This window comes from Vanessa tameamea, chromosome 8 (genome assembly GCF_037043105.1).
Source record: "Vanessa tameamea isolate UH-Manoa-2023 chromosome 8, ilVanTame1 primary haplotype, whole genome shotgun sequence".
NCBI lineage: Eukaryota > Metazoa > Arthropoda > Insecta > Lepidoptera > Nymphalidae > Vanessa > Vanessa tameamea.
Genome location: NC_087316.1, coordinates 13,461,249 through 13,486,503, shown reverse-complemented (window position 1 = coordinate 13,486,503; position 25,255 = coordinate 13,461,249). Strand labels below are relative to the sequence as shown.

The following is a 25,255-nucleotide window of genomic DNA, read 5'->3' as shown; positions in this document are numbered from 1 at the left end:
TGGAATATACAATGAAAATATTACATATAACTCTTATACTGTATATGTATATTATTCAAATGTTTTCCTTAATCAGTACTAACGCTAATTACACGAGTCGAAGGAAAGCTAATATTAGCTGACAGTACTGGTAATTAAACCCGTTTGTACCTGCTCTTTAGGGCCCATAAAATATCCTTAATTAAAGATATACTCAGGAGAAGTTATAAATGCAGCTACGATACGGTCTACTCTGGTCGTTACTTTTAACGATTGGTTTAAAAAAAAAGGAATTTCTTTATGAATATTATATTTTGAAGGCAATTATGTTAAGCGAATAATTTAATATTAATATTTTAATGAAATTAAAGTGTGTTTATCAAAAATAGTAGTTTGTATAAAAAAAATTAACAGTATATAATATAGCAATGTAGCATATATATAATATAGAACCTCCATCGTAATTAACTCACGTCTTATGTCCGTAGCTGGTCCGAAGCGTTTTAGACCACTGCAAGAAAAGTTTGCAAAAACCTTGCCGCCAGCCGTCAACTTGACATCAAACCACAATGGAAATGGTTTGGTTGGTGGTTTTCCGCCTCGACAGATTACCACCTAACACAATTTATATCATATCTTTCTCTTTAATCGACTTTCACCACACGGCCACACCAACGGTTTCTAAGGGTGGCTTCTATAATCAACGGAAAACCACCGATAAGATTACACATCAATTTAATTCGAATGTTTATCACGTCGAAAATAAACAAAGGCACCAACACACTGCGATTGACAAATAGCTAGTGTCGGCTACACGTGTACCCAACACTAGTGACAAGATATAGATCAATCGCAGTCGACCGTTGAACAATAAATATGAAATGAATGAATTGACTTGAAAGCGATTTTATTGTTACAACATTCTCCCTGAAAATGTACAACACAGACGACCGTACGACCTTCACGGTAAATAAATTAGCACGTCCTTGTTTATAGCACTACAAGTGAACTGGAAGTGGTGCTGCCGGCACAATTTTGATCAAGACATTCCAGACGGATAGCGAGATGTGCGCGGTCATTACGAGCCGCGGACGCAACATGGTATGTATAGGACAGAATCATTTAAAAACTCGCCTTCGTGTACATCATATATTTTAATATAAATTGAATCTATTCCGATACTCATAAATACTAAATATTTAATTCAAATTGCTTTAATGCAAAATACTAGTTTCATAAAAATCAACACAAATAATTTAATAGATATATACTCATCTCGTCAAGTAAACACGGCAACTCGGTAACTACATTTTAACATCAACGTTCGTTAATATCTACTGCATATAGTGAAGGGCACGTGTAGCGGCAATAACTTCGGTAAAATTTACCGACAATTACCGTACTTACCGGTGTTGTAGCGATTATCCACACAAGCCTCTGCCGTAAACATTTATCAAGTGTAAATGTTACAAAACAAACGAAATTTATGTGAGTTCTTCCAACGTTGAAATTATCTATTCTATTAAAATATTACATATTTAAATATATTAGCATTTTTTTATATAATAATACCACTTAAATCAGATATTTTACAGTATTTTCTGTTTAAATTTTGAAACACGACAATCCAAATGTAGGTATCATAGGAGGATTTCATTAATATTCTCATGACTTAACCTTTACGGCGGGCCGCCGCTTTTAGTGACAAATAAGTAGATCTGCTGACAGTATTTACTTTATGTAAAGTCTGATAATGATGACCCATACACGGGCTGCGTGCGGGTCATCTCGCTACATACCGCGTCGCCCTCTGAGCCACGCGCGGAATGCCGCCCGGCCGGCCGCAAGCCCGCGCCGCGCCGTCCTCTGTCTAGTAAGCATGGGAATCGCATGCCACGGCTCACGCTTCACGAATCATGATTCCCACACTAATTACTATGGCACACAATCATCAGGCGATGATTCATAATTCACGTTAGATAACATTTATAAAGATTAATTATTCATCTATATTTTCATCTCGTTCGCAATAGATCAGCTGTGAATCGATTAACAAAATGGTTTACGTATAATTATCAATTATTTATACGATTATTAACAACATTGTCTTTATACGTTATTGTATATTATCTTTTCATACAATATTCTATTCATATTGTGTATACATGTCGGTTCATAAAATGCTTTTAAATGGTTGTGGGTAAACGATACGTTCAGACATAACTTAAAGAATCCCCATCGTCCTTTCGTGAACAGATGTTCACATCGGATAAATTATTTCGTAATCAACCAATCAACAAAACGTTTTTTAACCATCTGGTTAAAAAAGGTTTTATCCCAGCCGGACAGCCCGTGCTTAATATAATTCAATTAATATTAATATAAGCTAACTGCTTTATTATTACATATGTTTACAACTATAATTTATCCTCTATGAAAATATATGCCAGCCGCTTTATTTTTTTAGAAAGTAAACAGGAAAATTCTGATCCTACAATCGACGTCAAGTGTACGAGGAAGTCGCTACTACGCAACACGTAAAATGTCATCTTTGTTTGGATGAGGTCGAATGACGATTGACGGCTCAATTCCTCAACCGAGGAAACCAGACAACCTTGACCCATGTCAGATGTCCGGCGTCGTCAGTCAGGCCCACGCCACTCCCACAGTGCGCTAATCTTCGGAATAACAGTCGTTCTTGTTATGTCACGAATTCCTTTGCTGAACACGGATCGTAGATGTCATATGTAGCGTATATATTATATTTCAAATTCGAAACAAACTTACAAGTTGTTTTTGAAATGTTGATCTGAATTGGATTGCCTTATTATATAATACGTGCCGGTATTCATCTCACAGTTTCTAATTACGAGAAGTAATCATTTAAATATACGCTAACGATTGGGTTGGGGCAGTTGAATATGAGCGTGTGTTCTTATTTTATTATTTATGTCATTAATATTGTTTCAGTAATAAATAAATGTCATTTTCTTCATTGTAATACAATAAAAGCTCTTCATAAATTTTATAAGCGTTGAAGTATTATTTAATTAATTTATCTTGAACGTTGATCATTTGAAAGTAAAATTTAAGAACAGGATTTTTTATTAGTACGAGAACATAATAATACACATTTTAATTCAAAATCAAATACTCCAAGTGTCTTTTGATTTGAAACGCTTAAAATTTTCAAATTTAGATAACTGTCTCCTTCAAACTGAGGCGGGCAGATACACTATTTGAATATTGGAATATGAACTCACCTGCAATACACGAGCTGAAGTAAAACGCAGCTAGTATCAGAATCAAATGTCCAGGCGACGCCATGTCGCCTTTCGACCTGAAACAATGAACAACATTCTTGAGATAAAGCAATAGATGTTTATTATTACCTTCGAGTTGAATACAAACATTAAAAGAATAATAAAAGTTAAAATTGCAAGTATTATTGCAAAATCTAATTACTCAATCAATAAGTCAGTACGTGGGTATGTAATAATAAAACAACATTGCAATTCTAGACGTAATCGCTTCGAGATAAACTGGATTCGAAAGGATGCATCGCAAAAAAAGGCTAACGAGATGCGCAGGCGCAGGCAAGGGCGGGGTCGCTGACCCCCGACTGACCGCCTAGATCAGCCTATCCTGACGTAACGCGCTCCTGTGCCAGGCACGTCTATAACGCCACGTAATGATTGCTTTGTACTCGACTAACATTGTAAGCCAAGACACAGATAAGTATCGTACCTCCGAGGAGCGCGCAAGCGAACGACAAGTTCTTACTTAAAAACGTTTACGTTTTATGCGAAAAGTGTTACAAAATAACAAATCTTCTGGTTCGAAATTAATTTCTAATTTAAAAGAATGTAACAAACCAGAGCTAATACCAATCCAAGTAAAACTAAAACTCCGAAATTGAAGAATACTCTACAAAATTCGTATAATATTTTATAATAAAAAAAATCGCTACACAGTAGCCGATGGGACAATACGCAGTGAGTGTCTGCGGGTGAAGGCACCTCGACTCGGGTTTTAGAACAACACATTTCATAACTGTCTTATCTAGACTCAGATCTCCACTTACATTTTTATTTACTTTTACGTATTCTATTTCGAGACCTAAATTTCAGAAGATACGACTCTGTCTGCGATAAAAATAATGATATCTAATAAATACGATCGCAAAACAAAATAGCTTTCAAACACTATATCCGGCTGCAGTCCGAGAACTAGTCACACGGATTATAACAGATTGTTGAGTCCGTTTAATCGAGATCATAGAACTGTCACTGTTCTTGTTATGACACAGCTCATTATACACGAGTAATTATTACATAGTTTATATGGTTAAACACGCTAATCTCAAAATCTTAGAATTGAAGCAAGTTTTAGTGTTCCGTAGATTATTATTTTTTGGCTTAAATTTTATAAATCTTAGGAACGGATATGTACGAATGTATAATATGACAAACCGTATATAATAGGCAAATATGAATCATCAATCAATTTTATGCTTTGTCAGGTTCCTATGTATGTACGTAGACAAGAAGATTTTAATTTTATTTTATTAGATTTAATTAAATTCAAAATAAACACCGGCTCGTAACGTAGATTCTAGGGAGATAAACCGCAAAAAAACCCAGTGAATACTCTAACACGCGCCACCTAATTGAACACCAATTAATTACAATACTTGTGTTGATTAAATATAAATAGACTATTTGTTAACGATATGTATATAATATAATCTAAGATAAATTCGTATTTACCAAATCAGACGCTGATGAAATCGAGAGACACCGCACCGCTACTTTGTACAGTACTGACGCAAAAATCTGAATTATTATATCATGTTACAGAAAGTTTCTTCCAATAAGCCACTAAAATGATTTAAAGGTTAAATCCTCGGGTGCATATCGTTGATGTTCTTATATCTAATGAGGGTGTTGTCTCTGAGCAACTAATAGTGTATGAACTCACTTGTGGATGAGGAGGGTTTTTGAGCCTGACTGGATCGGCACCACCACTCACCAATAACAAAGCAATATTTAAGTCATGCGGCAGAACGTGACATAAATATTACTTTGTTACGTTAAAAAGGAAGAGTCAGCCGGTATTATAACAGACACAGTGGATATAGCATCTTAGATATTCTTGGTAGAAGTTCTCGTTTATACTTCTTATAAACCGCTGTACTCATGCGGCCATTTGATTTCCTACTGGGTACCATTAATAAATATAATTTAGCAAAGAACATTACAGGCGATTGAACAAAAATCCAAAACTAGCTAAAACTATTTATAAGCTTCGTATATTGATATTAATCATGATGGACAGCAACCCCGTCGACGCGTTCACGACACGTTCCGATACACGATATTAGAAAGTACATTTATCAAAAAAAGTCAACTGACAGTTACATCCGTCATTCCACTTTCATCAATTCGCCGGCCAGACGTTCGAATGAAGAGTGACACTCATCAGCCTCGTTCCGATCGATCCCATGTCCCACATATCTGATGAAAACAAATCGATCACAATGAGGGAACCGTGTTACGCGGAAGAAGCCTGTTCTCCACGGTTGAGATATTATAAGCGATGCAAAAACTATCATCAACTGTGTGGCATTAATTGTAAATGACTTCATATTTAATAACAAATATTAACATATCAACAGATACAAAAACCCAGACCTAAAAAATAACAATTTTTATTTCATACTTGCCGTCAATGCTCCAGACTGATAGTATTATAATTATTGTGCGTAATAAATAAAATACCTCAATGAATGGACTAAAATAACGCAAAGCGATGTCGGAGTACTCAGGATCGGTAGATTTAATGATTTCATAAATAGCGAATAAATTATATTTAAAAGGATTCACATTAGTTTGGTAACGCCTGCTTAGCCAACAGTGCGGGTCGCGCGGGTCACTTAAAATTTAAGACTTTTTTCAAATCTACATACATGAATGGACATATTAGTCTTGATAAACCTAACCCACTTGTACCCACATCAATCAATAACACAATTGCTATACGCAATTATTTCGTTGTCTGTGAGCGATGGGTATTCTTGTCTAGTAAGTAAGTTGTATATAATGACCGAGGTCTGCCTTCTACAAACTATGTTGACCAGACTTTAGCTCTCGGAGAACGTTACTTCGGAAAATATATGAAAATCAGTGGTGACGGGACGCCGCGCCGATAAGGATGCATGTCGAGTGTTTTTTACAACGATGAGGAGTTGTTAACCTCTATTAAGAATATTTTTATATATCTGGTAATCGCATATGTTTCAGTGTGTGCACGGCGCGCGCTGACCGCGGGTGTCCGACCGGTTGTCATTTTCCAATCTACAATGCGCGCTCCCAATTGAATAATCGCAGCTAACACTCACTATCGGCCTTCCGTGTGAAAGTTCAGGAGATTTGCTTTTTCAACTGTCACATCTCTACCTAAAAATCTTAAATTAAGATGTAAAAAAACCAGATGCATATTTAACAGTAAATTAATCTCAATTTGTTTAATTATTACTGAAAATTGTTTGAATAGTGCTTGAACAAACACTTGTTTGAAATTCTTTTATTCTTTTTGTACACGTGAAGAGTAGGTACACTTTGTAAATGTAATAAATATGGCATGGATAATGAATAGTACCACAAACAAATATTATAGAAAATCTGAAATCGATTATTCAGCTGACGAATCATTGATTTACATTTGGAATATACACGAATAATTCAACATTTATTTTATATGTTAGTGAGTTGAACATTCTATTAACAATTAGGTGATCCTATCTATATTTATTAGTCACCATTAGGTCACCGTTGGGTCACCAAGAGGTCACCATTATGTGACAATCAAATGTAATAATTGAGAATAGATAAAGAAATTGCTTACAAAGGTGTAAAGGTGTAGGTGTGTTTACAAATTTTACAAGAAGTTATTACAAAAACAGCCGCTAAATTTTCCACTGCTGGGTAAAATCTAACTTGAGGAAATTTTGACTCAATTTAGTGGCAGAAGAATCAACTTCATAAGACATTTGTAGAGTTTACAATACAATTCAATTGAATACGGATTAGTACAAGAAGCAAATTTTCCTTTTCAAATTTCATGTCAAATGATAAAACTTCATCTACAAAATGGCACATGAGATTCCTAAGCCTCTATGTTATTAGACAACACGAAAGCCTTCGTCGGTTATTGTATGAACACAAAACAACAATTACATTTAATCAACTTGCCCTGCCTAGTCATTCTAAAGAGCAGGCAGCTAGGAAATGTATTGAATAGAGGAGAAATCCGAATGATTGAAAGGCCCTTCAATGAGACACAATGACTGACGACGGAATATAAATAAACACATTTACTTAGTTTGTTTTAGTAAAGGAAATTGCTATTATTGTCTCTCTGCTGTATGTCATAGATCTGTTATCATACATTGCTTTGTTTACATTACAGATCGCTGATAGATTTACGAGTTATTATTTCAAATCACATTGTATACAAATACAGGTTGACGATAATTAAAAGTATAATTATATTATTCAACTCTATTATGACGACAATTAATTCAGCTTCAGCGTAATTCGAATTATTATTTTATTCAAACAGGATGTATTTAAAATTCAGGTGATTCGGAAAGCACGTCGGACCGTTATCCTGACCCTTTTCTTGTCTTCTATTGCCATATATGCCAGTGCCAATCGAGTGTGAGTAATATAAACATGTCGAGAGTTAATGCGTTGGCACACATCTCCTACGTGGATGACTAGTCTTAGAGAGTCAGTCAAGAGAATATTAGTATTATTAAGGAATTAAGAAATCAAAATAATAAAAAAATATCAAAATTATTTATAAAATTCGACTCTTACTATCACTTTGAAAAAAAAAAACATTAATGTATACAAATTATATCTTAAATAAAAACTAAAATTCAGATTCGGAATGATAACGAAAGGTACCGTACATTATATCGTACCTGTTTTCGAGAGACCGTTTATTTATTTTTTTAAAACCGGAAAATTTGCGATACACATTCCGAGATTGTCGCCGCTTTCGGCGATCATTGACCCAATAAAGTGTGAAAAAAAATTAATAACGACGCAGAGCTAGCGGTTAGCGGTTTTGGCGCCACCGTGAAATCGAAAAAGAATTGAGCGCGCGACCAATGGCCATCATGATATTTTTTCAGGACTTGATTAGAAATTGCGGTCTCGGTTTTTGCAGACTCGTTTGGACATCCTGTGACAATAGCGAAAAGTCTTTTTTGATATTTTCCAATTACAATGCAATAATGACATTTTATCAGATCTGTAATTAGTTTTACATCCAATAATTCACGCGCTTTAAATAAACTCAGAGTAAAAAAACAGCAACCACTACATTTATTTATAATATCCATTATATTTTGATAGGTATGCTTAGCTTTTACATCGCAAATTAGAATTCAGATTTCTAGGCTATTGAAGCATTAGACTTAGTCGTTGTAAAAACTACTACCGATTCGAACGTGAAACTACCACGACCTCACGAAACACACATCAATCAAAAACACACGTCAAGAAAAAGGTTTGATTAATACTTTCATCTTTTTACACCAGAATATATTTTGTTGATTTTCATTAATTCATGTAATAAAACTTCAGCCTAACAAAGTTTTCAAAAACTTTTAAAATTAAAATTGTGGTGATCGCTGTAATTCTTATATTGGTTCTGCATGATTCGGCACCAAATATTGACAGTTCTGAAGTTTAACCGGCAAATATAGAAGATCAAAGATAATATTCCAAACAAACAAATCGTATTTAATCTGTGGAATTACCGCAAAACGAATATCTAAGTCTGCACACAAAAGATGTTAAGAATAATGACACATTTTGCTATTGTTTAATGTGCTAATACTTTAATACTGTTTGTTTTTCTTGACACATAAATATACTTTACATTTACGACAATGTTGTACACGAAGTGTTTATGTATTTTAATATTTATGAATTTATGACCGCATGAATTGCGATAATCAGTATGTACAGCTCTGAAAGTTATAATGAACACCTGATACTAATCGTCAACGTTGAGCGGGAAAACTTTGTAACCGATATTTGGTTACACAGTTGAAGTATTGAGATTATATTATTATATGCTTACAACTTAAATATTGTAAGCGTCTGTATCGGTCCCCTAAATAAGGAGCGTTTTAAATTAATAGGTATCTGTGTATTTATCGTAAGGACATCTTAACAATCGACAATATTAATCACTTTTGTACTATACAAGAAGAAACTAACAGTTGCATTCGGTGTTGCCTGGTTACCATAACGTTAGATAGTATAAACTAATTACAGCGACGAACGAAGATAGAGAGTATTGCGTTACTTTAATATTGGGCTATTTATTGCAATTATTTTGCAAATAAATCGAGGCTTTAAACATTAAAAACTAAAACCCAACTGCGGAAAAAAGACGAAACAAGAAAATATTCTCAATATATTTGTCAATCTTAGACATGTACTAACGTCTACCTAAACGACACTTACGGCGAACATATTATTTGTCAATCCTAAGCAAGTTGTGCTAAAGTCTACGCAAACGATACTTACGGCGAACTTCACTTGAGCTTTAAATGGTTTATTCGACAATATCTTGACACCGATATATCCTGGCTTTCAGCTTAAACGTAAGCAAACAGCCGTGTGTCATGTAGTGAAATTATGTAGGAGCTTAGCATAAGTACCAGCTAACAGATCACTTCCTGTTTAAACAAGATTATATAATTTATTTGCAGTTACAGTTTCCTCGATTTTATTTTTTCTCTTTATAATACTTATTTACATTCGTTGACCTAGTTTTTAATTCGTATATTATTGTTATAAATCTACCCATGTCCATGAAATATATATTTGCGCGTAATGAGTAAACTTGTGTCTTTGATCACATTGAAGCCTTTTTAAGCAATTCATATTCTGTAATGTGTCATATTGGCTTCCCGGTAAATAATATAAAAGTAAGACTAGAGTAACCTTATTATTTCCTACTTCTTCTGATTAGTATACTACAGTATACTACACTACAGCTTATAAGCTGAAGTGGCAGTGGAGTAGACGTGAGGACCGCCCTCCAACTAGGTGGTGTGGCGTGCAATCGGAGACACCTAAGTTCAGCAGTGGACGAGAATGCGATGATGATTTTTATTTCCTGTTATTCCTGTAATTTTTTAATATCAGTTTTCATTATATCCTCTTCTTAATAATTACTAATGAAATTTGGTAAACTATTTTGTATAATTTATTTCATACAAATCTATCAAATGGACCGGGAAGATATTCGATGAAGTAGTATATCAATAGAGTCTGATAAAGCTTCAACTTCCTTCTCCAACGCTCATCAGCTCAACTCAAATCAACTTCCTATAAATACCGAACATACACAATCTACTCTATAATAATCCTTCTCAAAATAATCTACATTCCAAACCTGTGATTGAATCTGGTATTTTGTATCTTGAGCCTATTTGAACAAAGTATATTTTGATTGATCGATCGAATATGGAATTTCTTCTATACTAGTCGTCTAGCTAATAATAATAAGATTCTAGAAGGTAATATTGTTTTTGCAAGGCATTGCTCATCTCGATGACGTCACGGCACATTACCTGCGTTACGTCTACGGACGGACGACGGACTACTGACTACCGTTTTTATTATTGGTTTATTTATAATTGAGACACGTTCGACTGGTTCCGAGATGATTCTATCCTTAGATTGTACGATACATGACAAGTGTCTGTTTATTTTCGTACTCTTGTAATATATGGAAACTAAAGAGATCCCGTTTAGTTATATATCGCCTTAAGGTATTTGTGAGTACTTACGACTTTGTGCGTACCTCTGCACCATCGTTTCGTCCCTTTGTCCTTATTTAGATATTTGCAAGAATTCGTCCAGGACTATGTTGAGGAAACTTTATCATATTCCGGAATAAATCAAAATATATTTTTTAAATATGCTCATATATCTGTATTGAATAAAGCGATCCGAAACTACCCCCGGGCATTGTAGATTCTCCCAGCAGGACATTCAGTTATTACTCTTTTTCTTAAGTGAAATCCATAAAAACATACCCTTGAATTTAATGAAAATTTAATTAATTTAATTTTAATAATTTTTATTTTTATGTCCAGTATGAAAATCAACTAATGCTAATGCCACGTTTGTTTACGATATATGTAGTTATTTTTCATTTCCTATAAATCTTATTCATTGTCAAATTAAAAACTACTTTACATATAGAACAATGATATTAGATAAACATAACATTTCATTATAATCTATGTTATTGAAAACAATTATAGGTAGCCTACATTAGAAAGGAAAAGACTGAAAATATTATTATAGAAAAATGTTATATCTATATGTATATAGGTACTTCTCTTGATGATAATAACAATCAAAACGTGTTTAAAATTAGATCAAATGTCGTGACTGGCACCGTTCTTCATTTGAGTTAACCTACATTTTGTATAATATAAGTTTAGTTCCATACATTTCGTCAATATATAATATTTAATGTATGTAATGTTCAATGTTTTAACTACAGCCTTCCCTGTTGAGAGCGAAAAGGTTTACTCGTCGCGGTAGGTTTTGGAACTGCAACTCAATTAGAAAACCCTCCAACTAATTCTTGACACAATTCCACGCGTCATGATTAGTGTAGGAAATTATTTTAATTAACAAGATTCAATTTAATTAAATATTCGAAAAAAAAAAAACAAGGAATTTAAAACGTTTTAAATTTATCATTGAATCAATGATGTTGATTTTAAACTAAATGAATTGAATTTAAACTAAATAAAAATATAAAAACGTTAGGTATGCATTCCTTTAAACGAATAAATTTAACAGATATTATAAATACCTACCTAACATATTTTTTTTATTTTTTATGCACGGCGATTACGCATCTCCATCGTGAAGACCGTCTGACTCATCTCATGATCGCAACGGGTTTTTTTAGCTCTTTTTTGCAACAGGTTGAACTAGCTCCGAGGTATTTGCACGTATCCATACTTGAAACTATTTTTTAACGAGGATTGTTGTAACGATATTTACGGATTCGTACCCATTCGACCTAATTGTTTATATCAAATATATATTACTTGCTGGTAGGGCTTTGTGCGACTGAGTGGCTAAGGACATATTCTAAGGCATGATAGCCATACTATTTTCGTGTTTTGGTTTGGTTTGGTTTGGTATTTACACTGACTCACCAGTGAGTCAGTGTAAATACAGGCGCAAAGGACATCTTGGTTCCCAGGGTTTGTGTCGCATAAGCGATTTGAGGGAAGGGTTATATTTCTTACAGTGCCTGGTGTCTGCGAGCTATGATGAGTACTTACCATCAGATAATTTGTCCGTCGACAATATATTTTTATCATTGAATATATGTTTATACATGTAAATATTAGATGATAATGTACGAAAATATGAGCCGAGATGGCCCAGTGGTTAGAACGCGTGCATCTTAACCGATGATTTCGGGTTCAAACCCAGGCAGGCACCACTGAATTTTCATGTGCTTAATTTGTGTTTATAATTCATCTCGTGCTCGGCGGTGAAGGAAAACATCGTGAGGAAACCTGCATGTGTCTAATTTCAACGAAATCACATGTGTATTCCACCAACCCGCATTGGAGCAGCGTGGTGGAATATGCTCCATACCTTCTCCTCAACGGGAGAGGAGGCCTTAGCCAAGCAGTGGGAAATTTACAAGCTGATTATGTTTATGTATATGTACGAAAATAAAAAGTGACACATTGTAAATCAGTAAAACTCTTCTTCCAACGCGTAGAAGGTTTATGACTATTGTGTTACTTTTGAAACGTGATTTCAAAAAGATTATAAATGTAAAACGACTATCGGTAAATAAGCATCATATAATGGTCGAGTGGGGAATGAACTACAATCTGGAATATAACGACGACTGACCTGAAGCATATTACTTGTTAAATTGCGTAATATTTCACATTCTTACATCAGATGAATTAATTTTGGTAAAAAGAAAAACATTATTTTATAGATAAGGTGCGTCAATAGATTATAAATATTACCCATTTCTTATAATTAAATCTAAATATATAAGGTACATTATCAGCATTGTTTAATATTTTTGTGACCAATGATGTCAGAATCTTTAATTAATTTTTGTCGAGAATTTGTAAATAAACATACCGACTCACTTTCCGAGCACTTCACTCCACTTGACACACAACACCTCTAGCCAGCGCTTTCGCCACACTCGGACAAACTCGACACAACCTAAAATGAGAACTTCCCAACTGAAGATTCTTCACACCTGACCAAACAAAATACGTAAAGCAAATACTTCTGCAACATTTAATTGTGACGTCGGGTGACGATTACTCAGAACTGGGACAATTCGAGAAGTTTCATCTTGTTTAGTTGTATGACCCTTAGGCCTGATTTTGTGTAATTACTTTATTATAAACGTATCGTAACATTCATAAATTAATTATAGATTTAGGCGAATGTAACAAACTAATACGTACGTGTTTCATTTTTTGTTAAATATAAAATACGTAAATGATTGAAATTATCGTTGTACAAAACTAATAAATCATATACCTGTACTGCTGAACTGCACCACTTCCACAATGCCCTCAGCTCTGTGAAACGTCAACAGTATCGAATTTGCTACCCGCGCAGAAACAATACTTATTGTCTTCCATTCTGTTAATCGCATTGTGAATCGTTCGCTTTATTTCGTATTTACTTCGTATGGTTTAGGCCTCACAACTAAAAGCATGACACTCGTTCCGACACCTTGTGCGAAGTGTAAACAAAGCTACACTGATTAAGAGTATTATGACCGAGTGTTTTTAATTTACAACACCTTTGTTATGCACCCATATCCCATTAAACTTAATTAAACTCATACTGCTCGCATTTAGTACAAATGTATATCTAATGATCTTTTATGCTTCACTTATCAGTAAATCTAAATTAATAATAAATCAAACTATTATGACAAAAGAACTAACCTTGAACCTATTTCTTTAAGTGCAACGTTCGTACGTAATTGAATACGCGGAAATTTTGTAAAATAGCCAAAAACCTCGTACTCGTATTTTAATAAACCGTAATAAATGAAACAATGCGCTTAATTGAACAATAATCACGATGAATGTCGAAGGCATCCTCGAAAGGCAAAAACTTTATGAAACGTGATTTTTTATGTGTTAAAAATAAACCGAGGAAGTTGAACACAGCTCGCCGCATCGACAGAATTCAAACTAGATGTTTGTTGTTAACTAGGGTTCAGTTAGGTTCATCAAATTTACACTAAAACAAAAGAGGCAAATGTTTTCCATTACATTGCTCACTAATCTCAATTCTGGAGCGAAATTACGCAATGAAGGTCACAGTTACAATCCTGACAAAGTCAATTGTCAAATTTATTTCAAGGTATCATTTTAAATATTTCGAATTCAAATTCGTTATATATAAAGGTAAGATATAAAAATACTACTGTGACTTTAAATATTTGGATTCTTATCCAGGAAGCACGTCACGGCACTCACTATGTCCCTTCGCTTGCAATTTCGGTATCGTCACAAACGCAGGTTTAACGTACGCTGCAACGTTGTCAATGACCCAGTTAGGATGTTATTATTGCCAGCATGAACCCCGAGCGCATTGACAATCCAAGCTATAATAATCCAAGCCATTCTCATCCTTTTTTAAAATACAACAGAGTATAATTTCTCGTGTACGATTTTGATAGTCGCAATATCCTGCACCTAACCGTAGTCTGTCAACCGTGCTTTATAATAATATGATCCGTTAAAAGTGCAAGGCATTACCAGCTTTGGTACGTATTCTGATGGGTCAGATTTGCTTGCCAGTTTTTGACAATAACTGTCGTTGCGATTAGGCTAATTTAACACCTGCTAATTGCGAGGCTCCGTAAAGTTTAAGCGCTTCAAGCACTTAACAATGTATTAGTTAATAACATTATTATTCTTGAATCGCTGTTATATTAGTGTGTTAAAATTTGTAATTGAAGAAGGTTTAGCCTTACGACCTTTTCTTAGTCTCAAGGCTTTTAATTAGTACCTTCTCAACGCCACTTTAAGAATTAATTAACTTTGATAAGTATTATAGAATTAAATAGCAATAACTTCATTCAAAATAAACACAATTAAATTATCATAAATTATAAAAAAATACATTGTAACCAATATACCTCCTCGTTCCATTTAATTTAATTCAAACAACATTTTAAAAAGAGTATTTTTTACATTTTGGTTTCTCATTTATCGAAATAAAGGCCAGATAGTTTGATGTGTCAAAATTAATCGAGCATCTATCGAACAAGTTGAAGTATATTAATAAAGTACGGAACCACGTACAAAAATAATTGTTGTAACTGCTCCTCCTCGCCAGTTTTTTGTAGATGCGTTAAAACATTCCAATCAACTAATTAAATATATTAAAAAAATACGGAGCAATTTTCATCCATCACTGTTTATGGTCAATTAACATTTTTAATATTTTTTTGTTAAAAAAATATCTAAATAATTATTTGATGGAATATCACTTCGAGTTTCATCATCAGCGTTACAGTAACCCAGAAATCATCAACCAATCAAACCAACGAAAACTTTTCGCGTAATTACAGACAACTTATAACTATTACTATACGTAACAAACAAACAAACAAGAAAACTCGCTTTCACATTTATATATTATTAGTTATTATGTATAATACATGCACGGTGGCAGATTGGTTTTGAAAATACTTTCTATCTTTTTTCAACGCCATAAATTAGAAAAAGATATCCTACCTATTGCCTATTCCAATGGAAGTAGGAAAAAAGAAAGAAAAACCTTAGATTTACGCATTTCATGCGATTTTCTAATAACTATGCTATGTTGTGCACTCTTAAGAGTTTATGATTAATATATCTTTATTTATAATACAACACTATTGCACTTAACCACTTATTTCTACTTTAATTTTACTTCCAAAGTTCCGATAACAGTTTCGTCGACGTTCAAAACGCCATTTTTATAAAAATCCGTAGTGAATATCATAGATTAATCAAGCTGTTTGCAATTTGCTGTTAAATGTTGTTTATTTGGCTTTTTTCCTGTTCTGGTTGGAATAGAGTATACAATTTTAGTCCTGTTAATTTTTGTCTGTGAAGCAACCTTGCCACGGTGTAGTAACGTTTTTATCGCGTAATCTTTTTTTTTAAGTATTTTTGAATTAAATATCTGTTAACAAAGAATTAAACAATCGTTACTTAAATACGTGTTAATATATAATAGTTAATTTTTGTTCGTGGCAGTTAGCTTAATTAGGCTAAGTGATTATTGGGAATTAAAAAAAAACTAAATTATCAAAGTGAACGTCAAAATCTCTATTCGTCTATTTAATATGGAAGTGCTACAGTTGTCTATTGATTTTGAAAAATCTATCATCCGTTGGGAAAGTAGTACCTACAAAATTAAATTAAATTAAAAGCTTTCATCTGTGCAATAACTATGTAGATTCAATTGAAAATAACCAGTTCAAAATGAAGTTCGGTAGTTACTTTTTATCACTTAAATTATAAAAGTATTTCAAACATCGCTAATTTCTATGGGTAGCAGTGACCACGTGGTCCGTCCGTCCGCCAAAGTATGCCATAAAAACACATGCGAAGTAGTGCTATATAGCTAGTATGATCCTAATCATCTCTAGGTTATCATCAATATGTGTTCCCAATAAAACTTATTGGGAACAGCCTCAGGTAAAAGTAATAGCAATACAATAAAATTATTTTACAACGAACAATATCCAAGTGAAAGTGAATCAAATCAAAATTAGCACGAGAGTAACAGATTTGTTATCTCTTTCATTCGAAGACCTCGCGAACAGTATGTTATTAAAGCTAGACAGACATTGTAACTGTAATACTCACAATAGCGAAACACAAAATAAATACTAATCGTATTCAACATTCACGCCACACCAACGCCATTTCAGTTATCTCTGTATGACGTCATGCCCAATGTCATCGCACTGTTTAATGTGACGTAGAAATGATTGCGGTATTTCGCGCCTTTCTACACAGCTGAGGTGTCCGAGTGGTTAAGGAGTTGGACTTGAAATCCAATGGGTTCTACCCGCGCAGGTTCGAATCCTGTCCTCAGCGGAACATTAATTTTTTTTTTTTATAAATATTAAAAATTCGCCTGAATAATTATTTTTCGATAAATTAATTTTATTGACAATGAATCATCCACCACACCAAGACACCGAAGAAACTATTCCATAAGTATTAAATATCTTCATGTAATAGGTATGATATATTTATAATTTTCAAATATTTCAATAAAGATAACTCAACACGTGAATGAGCACGCGTTGCTTAACAATGACATATCTGGACTTTAACAACAATCGCAAGATTAATTACACGAGTAATGGCTCCCACGATTAATTAATATAATGAATACTTTTTACTTCGGCCGAATGTGTTGTTTTTTGACGACAACGTTATCGTCAATATAACGTTGTTAGTTTGGGTTCAGGGAAAGGATATTTTTTATCACCCTAATTGTGTGTTACATTCTATAAATTTTGTACGGGAAGTTCAGTTAGTCATGAATTATCGCACCCTATACGCTGAGTACCATACAGGACATAATAATAAATTCAATTTTAATTGTAAATTACTATTAAAATTGAGAAAAAGAGTTCGAGGCGGTTTTTCTTGGTACAATAAGCATATACATATTTTGATGGTAGCTCTATATCCATTTACCTAATCAGGATTAATTAATTAAACATGACGATCCAAATTCTTTTGAATAATATAATGATTCTTAAATATATTCTTAAATAATATATTTTGAATAATATATAAATATTATTCAAAAAAGTTTTTAATCGAATTCGAAATCAAAAAAGTATTTAGGTAATTTGCAAAATAACGCTTCAAAACAAAACTGACAAAAGCATGGCAAAGATTTGGTCCTGACCTATACTTAGGCTAAGTACTAAATTTAATGTTAATAATAGATTATTGTCACACAATTATATGCAATGAATTCATAAAGATACTTTCACATGCTGAGTATTCTCTGAACAAGTCCAAGTGCGTTTTGACCCTAACACCTAAGCAATCTTAGTGCGGTCTAACAAGGAATTACGCAGCTTATAATTTGATTTAACTACGAGTGCCTACATTGTTTAATAGTTCCCACAATTTAGACATATTATAACATTTCCTGAATTCATTTTAACTTCAGTATCACTATTTATGTCATACTTATATGTTATTTTTATTAAGAATCCGTATATATGTATATATAAACGAAACACTGACATATATTTCGGGTAATAGTAAAGCAGATCTACTATGTCTTAAATTATGCTCAGTTCAGTTTGCAGATAAATTTTGCGTGATGCCAAATTGGTGCTTGGCCGGGTTTGAATTTTAGATAACAAGCCACTACATTCCTCTATTACATCATATGCCATGATTAATGACACAAATATCGAAGAAATCTTATTATTAATGAAACGTCGTTGATGTATTTATAGCTGGGCCAACAGCCTTAGTTACGACGCAGACGAAGCTGGATTCTTAAGCGATATCAGTGGTATTTCTATAAACAATGTCAATTGTAACAGCGTCACGTGGCCGCGCCGGTGTGCCAACGAGTCTGCTACAGCGTGAATCATGGCGGCCTTTCGTCGTTTACGTCGGTGTGCTTATAATTTTAAATATCCTTCCTATATCACACTGCTAACAATCCTTAAATTACACTGATCTTTTTATTATTTCTGGTGTCTTAATAGGTTAACCTACGGCCTAACGGTATTTAATTTCTAGAACTTGCGTCATCGTTAATGGTTTTTGAATACTTCCCCCTAAACTAAACTAAACGTTCATTATTTTTATTTAGTGGGAGTAATGTTCCCAGCCTGGGTGTGACTAACGACCGCTTTATCACTGAGTAATTTTGCTACCAAAAAAAACAATATTTTACTTTTAATTATGAATGATCTACTTGCTTTATTTATATTGAAAAATTATGATGCAAAGAATACAATATCATTCAAATGTTTTAAAAAATATAGAAAGGCATTACTATAGGTTTTATTAATAAAACGACCCAAAACTAAGTCCTGTGGAACGCTTATTAGAATTTGCTTATAATTTATCATATTTTTCAAATGTTTTGTAATACATGAGTTATTGATAATCAAAATCCTTTACAACAATCAGACCTAATCTGATGTTCGATAAAGCTGTAGCCTATAAACTTATCGTTAGTTACATAACGATATTGAAACAAATCAATGAAGCTGGTCAGAGGTGTTGGACGTAAATAGTAACCTTGTGTGTGTATGTGTGTTGTACATATGACCAAATGTATTTGATAACTTAGAATATAAATATTGAAAAAAATTCTATATATTTATTTAAAAGAAATATAATTCTCAGATCCATCCAAAAACAACTTTAGTATAATGTCAATTATAAGAGAACGCAGAACACACGACTAGAATACACCAAAAAGTACCATTAAATAGATTGTATATAATTAGTACATATCTCACACCCTTTTTGAACAGTATGCCGTGTATCTCCTCGTCTCGACCTTCAGCGGCGCGAATAAGGAATATACAATTAACCGAAATTACGCATTAGGTTTTTCCTATTGCACATACCGCACAAACACACTGGTGTCATCAACAAATATCAATCAGAGCCGTATTTGCATTTGCAAATTATAACATTAATAGCTTATATTAAAAACCATTCATAAAATAGAGACGTCTACTGCTCCTACGGCATTAAACCTGGAGTTATGCAGCCGATATCAATACGATATTTGCCCTGGAGAAGATCGCAATTCGCGCAATTTATAATGGGGCCCATACTGATTAGAAAGTAAATAATATTGACTATTACTTGTATTATTGTAGAAATGATAAGATTTTGTAGAAATTATGACGCACGAATTATTAACACAAGTACCCAATACCTTAAGTTGTAACCGCTGTTCTCACAAGGTAGCACAGGGTTAATAACTTGTACATGGGATAGAACAAACGTTTTGATACGTTAACGAACGTTGATGTGCTAAAATAACAAATAAAACATCGCCTTCAAACCATTGGAAATAAAAAAGAGTTAAAAATCAGATTTTGATTAAAAGAAAACGTAAAATCGAACAACAATAAGAATGTAAATGATTGCTCAAAACAACAAAGAAGTATGACCAAAAAGATTGCAGTAAAAGTCGTGACTGCGACTTACGGTTATTCTCAAAAGCTAATTGACCGATATTGATGGCATCAAAGTAGAGCAAATTCCAGACGACTAAATCTACAAGATGCAGATAGTACGAGTAGAACGGCATTTTATCACCAGAGAACTGAGTTATTTGTAGTATTACTGGTTCCATTTCTATTTGCCTAGAATTTGGTAGAATTTTGGTGCCTTTTGAATATAATATGAATGTAAAAAAAGTCTAATTATAATAGTAATCACAATCTACGTCACGATATTAAATTAAGCGGATATCAAATCACTGGTGAAAATATTTAATAAACATACGTCAGTAACTCTTAATGGACGATATGTTTTACACAACATAATATGTAAATTGTATGAGTATATATCAGTCATACACGAAATATGTTATTGGAAAATATAATAAAAATTACATTAAACAAATGTACAAGTTAAAACTTCGAAATAAACGTCATATTATTTCTTTTGGTAACTTGTTATTATAAAAACACGTACATTGAATATTGTTAAAAGTATCGTAAAATACAGTACAGTGATAAGTTTTTAACAATAAACAACGTATCACTAAGTGAACTTCCTGAGATGAATCTTCCGCATAGCTCTTACCTGAGCCTGCTTTGCCTTTTAACAAGAACTGCATTACAATGTGAAGAATTACAGAATTATAATGCCCGTAGGCCCTTGTTGTTTGTAAAGAGCAAAAGTAAGACTTCGGAGACAGAAGAGTTAAATTGTGTCTGTATGTCTATTTATTAAATGGAAACGCAATTATAGTCTGTTAAAAATGAAGTATATGTAATAATACATACGCTACGTGAGCACGATATTTAGTAATCGTTATTAATGGTCACATGTGAATTAAGTAAAAAAGTTACAGCTTCTAAATGACCCACAGCCGGGCTGGTCCTGTCCGGTCCTATACGGGTTTGTGGGTTGGATACACAAGCGGCAGATTTTCATCCAACATATGTCGGTTTCCGCGTAATGTTTTTATCGCCGTGTCTAGTACGACGATTCACTCGTCTGCCTTCTTAAAATATATTTAAAAAGAGTACGTCCTACGTATTATACACATACGTCCTTAATTTATGTGTTTATGTGCTCCATAGATGCTTCACATTGTTTCAGAATATTGTGCGTCTCTTTAAAATACATTTAAAAAACGCACCAGGGCTGATATTAAACGAAGATAAAACTTCGCTAGTTTTATTATACGTGCTTAGATTGGCATTCGAAATTCATTTCAATATAGATATGTTTGCGTGTTTTCCACTAATCATAACCATGAGTGAAGGCTCCGTCAAGGCGAATTTATTTAGTATGATATACATTAAAATAAGATTTAAAATTGATATGTATTGAGGTTGAACGCTAATTGTGAGGAAAACCCAGCGTTAGTCACAGTTTCCTGAAAACGTTCTAACGGGACGCTCCTAAACATACTAATTGGACGTCGGAGGTTGATTGTCATCTTGTTAGAAAAATAAACCACATTGACGAGTCGGAGCGTGCGGTGTTTGTTCCTGCTTGTGACGAGTCTTCGCTTAAACCTTGATTCGTAATTTATTTAACATATTGATGTGTAACTTCTAGTTGACATTTTTCTCTCGTTTATATAAATCGTATGGAATTCTGCAATGATCACGGTTAAAATTATCTGGTAGGTATATTTCATCAACAGATTTTGTACTGAAAACCTCAATCATATTTAAAACTTAAGTAGACTTTTGATAAATATAATATTTTTAGTCTAAAAATTTAGTCTAAAACTTCCATCGATATCATCGGAGAATCGGACAGGAACTGTGCAATTAGAATAATTATTTTTACTTAAGATATGACATTTAATACGAAAGATTATTAATTGATGCTACAGCGCCAAGGAACTAGCACAAACGAAAACCAATCTGTCAAATCGATGGAGAATACTCGTCATGAGTCAAATCATGAATCAAAGATAATATTATGATGAGTTTCTAAGGTTGGTTGCGCATTGTTGTCGTAAGGGTATGGTTAAAATTTCTTACGGCGTCAATATCTGTGGACAGTGGTGACCACTTATTACCAAGCTGATTATATTATTTACAAATTTATTATAAAAACTATTTATTGTTATCGGTTTATTATCCAAAACAAATTAACAATATGATATATAAATAACGCATATTTGAACAAGGTTAACATTCATATGTAATAGCAATTCTGTATATTACTAAGTTTAATTAAGTTATTAGATTACTGTTTTAAATTAATTAATTTAAACAAAGACGGCGTCGGAGATTAAAACATTTAAGATTATTGTTATTGTCAAAATAAACTCATAAATCTGAATCTAGGATGAAATATAAAACACATAAATTATTTCGGTTATTAGTTCAGCGGCATGGAGACAAGGTCACGGCAGGGTGGCGGACGGCGCGGCTGCGGCGGCGCGGGCGCAGCGAGACGCGAAAGTGTCGCACTTTCACACGCCAGCGCAGCTCGAGGCCCGCGAGTGCCCGTAACGGTACTCTGATGCATTGATTGAAAGCTCTCGTAAAGACCTACGTAACGGTTTTAAATTAAAACCACGGCCAGCAAATCTCTGACATTGAAAATTATTTGATATATTTACTAGATATGGCACAATAACTTCGACATAGAAACAATATTTTGAATTACATATTATAAAAGATATCCTTATACACTTATCCCGAAGGCATGTCCACTTTAAAGATAAACCCTAAAACTATATTTTCAATACGAATGCTATTTAATGACCATGATGCCTTAGAAAGGAAAGATTATAACATACCGAGCGTAAAAGTAATATTACATTTTAAATTATGGGAATAAATTAGGAAAATAACAAATCGTACTACGCGTGGAATGAGCAAACATTGTTTAAGGACAAAACAATGGCAGTATTCTATAAATACGTAACTGTTACGTGTAAGCCGACAGTTTACGTTACTAATATTAATGAGTATCTATTGTGTATATAATAGCTTTAGCAATAGAATATATACGAAAGATTAAAAGACAGACTACGAGGGTAGTTTCACGCTGGACTCGACTCGAGTACGACCATTGCTGTTTTGAAACGTCATTATGAAACAAATTTTCAATAAACTTTTATATTCCTACTGAGTTATAAATGCCGCCCACAAAGTTTAATATAAAACGTTTAAATAAAAAGAGGCTCTTTTTATGATGATTATAAAATGTTTCATGTCGAAACGCACTACATTTATAACAAGCTCTTCTAAAGTTTAATTTTAAAAATATATTTTAAATGGATATTAAACGAAGCGATATCTTGAATGTCCGGTCATAACACATCTAAGAGTCATCTAAATTAAAAAAATGATTTTACGTGACGCTCCTTTAAAAAAATCTAAAATTAAAAATACTCTGCTATAAAAAGGCGTGTAAACAAATGAAAAACCCATCTGATTAATGTGTTCATTTCAGCGTGTGATTAGATGTGGGGTGAAGCAGGTCACGGGTCACAGAGCACATCAGCACAGGTGTATACCATCTCATGATTAAAGTTGAAAATAATCGAATTCTATTTGCTTATTGTGAGCACAACAAGTCAGATTTAAACGACGCTTAATTTACCAGGTGTCAAGAAACACAAGAGCTGATTTAATTCGTTTCTGATGTTCACAATTTCACGACATGACACATTAAGATATGCTTTATTTCATTTATGACGAATAATAAAGTGTTAATAGAGTAAAAACTACCACCGATTTGGAAAATAAGAGAAGGATCACCGAAAAAAAATCAGCGGAGCGTTTTCTTTAAACCATAACTGTTTTCAATTTTAAATATAAGAAACAAACAACCAGGAAGCGATTGTTTTATTCCCAACTCACTAATCCTATTACAACCTCAACCTCTTGCACACAAATTCTAATTTCCTTTTATTTATAAATTTTAGCAACAAACAGCGTGTACCTACATTCCCAGAAATTGAATCGAAATAAGTCTTTATTCCTAAAATTCATATTATGAGTACACTAATATTATTTCGAACGTTAATTATAAAATATTATATTTATAATCAAAATCAAAATATACTTTATTCAAGTAGGCTTTTACAAGCACTTTTGAATCGTCATTTAACAAATTGATTTATTTATATAGAAACATACTTTATATATTATATAAATATCTAAAATGGATTAAACATTAATTACAAACGGAGTTTATTGTTTGAAACAACAGACTCAGTTGTAGCATTGAAGCAAAAAAATCCGTCTCGCTTTGCTTCTAATGGATGATGAGTCTAACGTGGATGTCTCTCAAACACAATGACCCAGTGCGCTCCACCTGCTCAAACTTCACCTTGAACTAAAACATGTATCTAGGAATCCAGGTCGCCTTTCTGCTCATTAAATCTTAGTTGTAACCTAAGAACAGTAATATTTTTATTTATTAAAGACCTCCTTATTAGTAGTTATTATTAGCTCATCTGGCATATTGGAATATTTTGTATGTTCATGATCAAATAATTTTGCATCCGACCTACTTCTCAAGTGGTAACTAAATAATTTAGCATTACGCGATATACAATAAATGAACAATTAAATAAAAAAAGAATTAATCTTAATTCCTTCTTTTTATTATTCATAAAATTATTCTTTATTTAATAAAAATAGTTCCTAATGAACATATTTAAAGGTAAATTAACATTTATATCCAGTTAGAACTGCTTAAATTTATACTAATAGTAATATAAGCAATAAAAATTATAGTTTTGTCGAAATTGAATCGAAACGTAATTTTTCTACTGACACAACGACCCAGCTGCGTTTCGAGTGTGTATCCATTCCTCTCTTGGGGCTCAAGCTTGGTTCTTGCCAAATTTCATCAAATTCGATTCAATGCTTTAGCCGTGAAAGCGTAACAATCATACAGAGTTACTTCCGCACTCATAAT

General features: G+C 33.2%; 1 protein-coding gene and 1 non-coding gene across 2 annotated transcripts in view; one reads left to right on the top strand and one right to left on the bottom strand.

Moving 5' to 3' along the window:
* Nucleotides 1-25,255, bottom strand: part of LOC113404674 (uncharacterized) — a 49,900-nt gene that overhangs the window by 18,571 nt on the left and 6,074 nt on the right. The window contains exon 2 of the mRNA XM_026645627.2: nt 3,243-3,319. Within this exon, the coding sequence (XP_026501412.2) occupies nt 3,243-3,319 (77 nt within the window). The remainder of the gene's footprint in view (nt 1-3,242; nt 3,320-25,255) is intronic.
* On the top strand, nt 17,128-17,209 carry Trnas-uga (transfer RNA serine (anticodon UGA)). The gene has a single exon. It is a non-coding gene; the product is annotated as a tRNA-Ser (tRNA).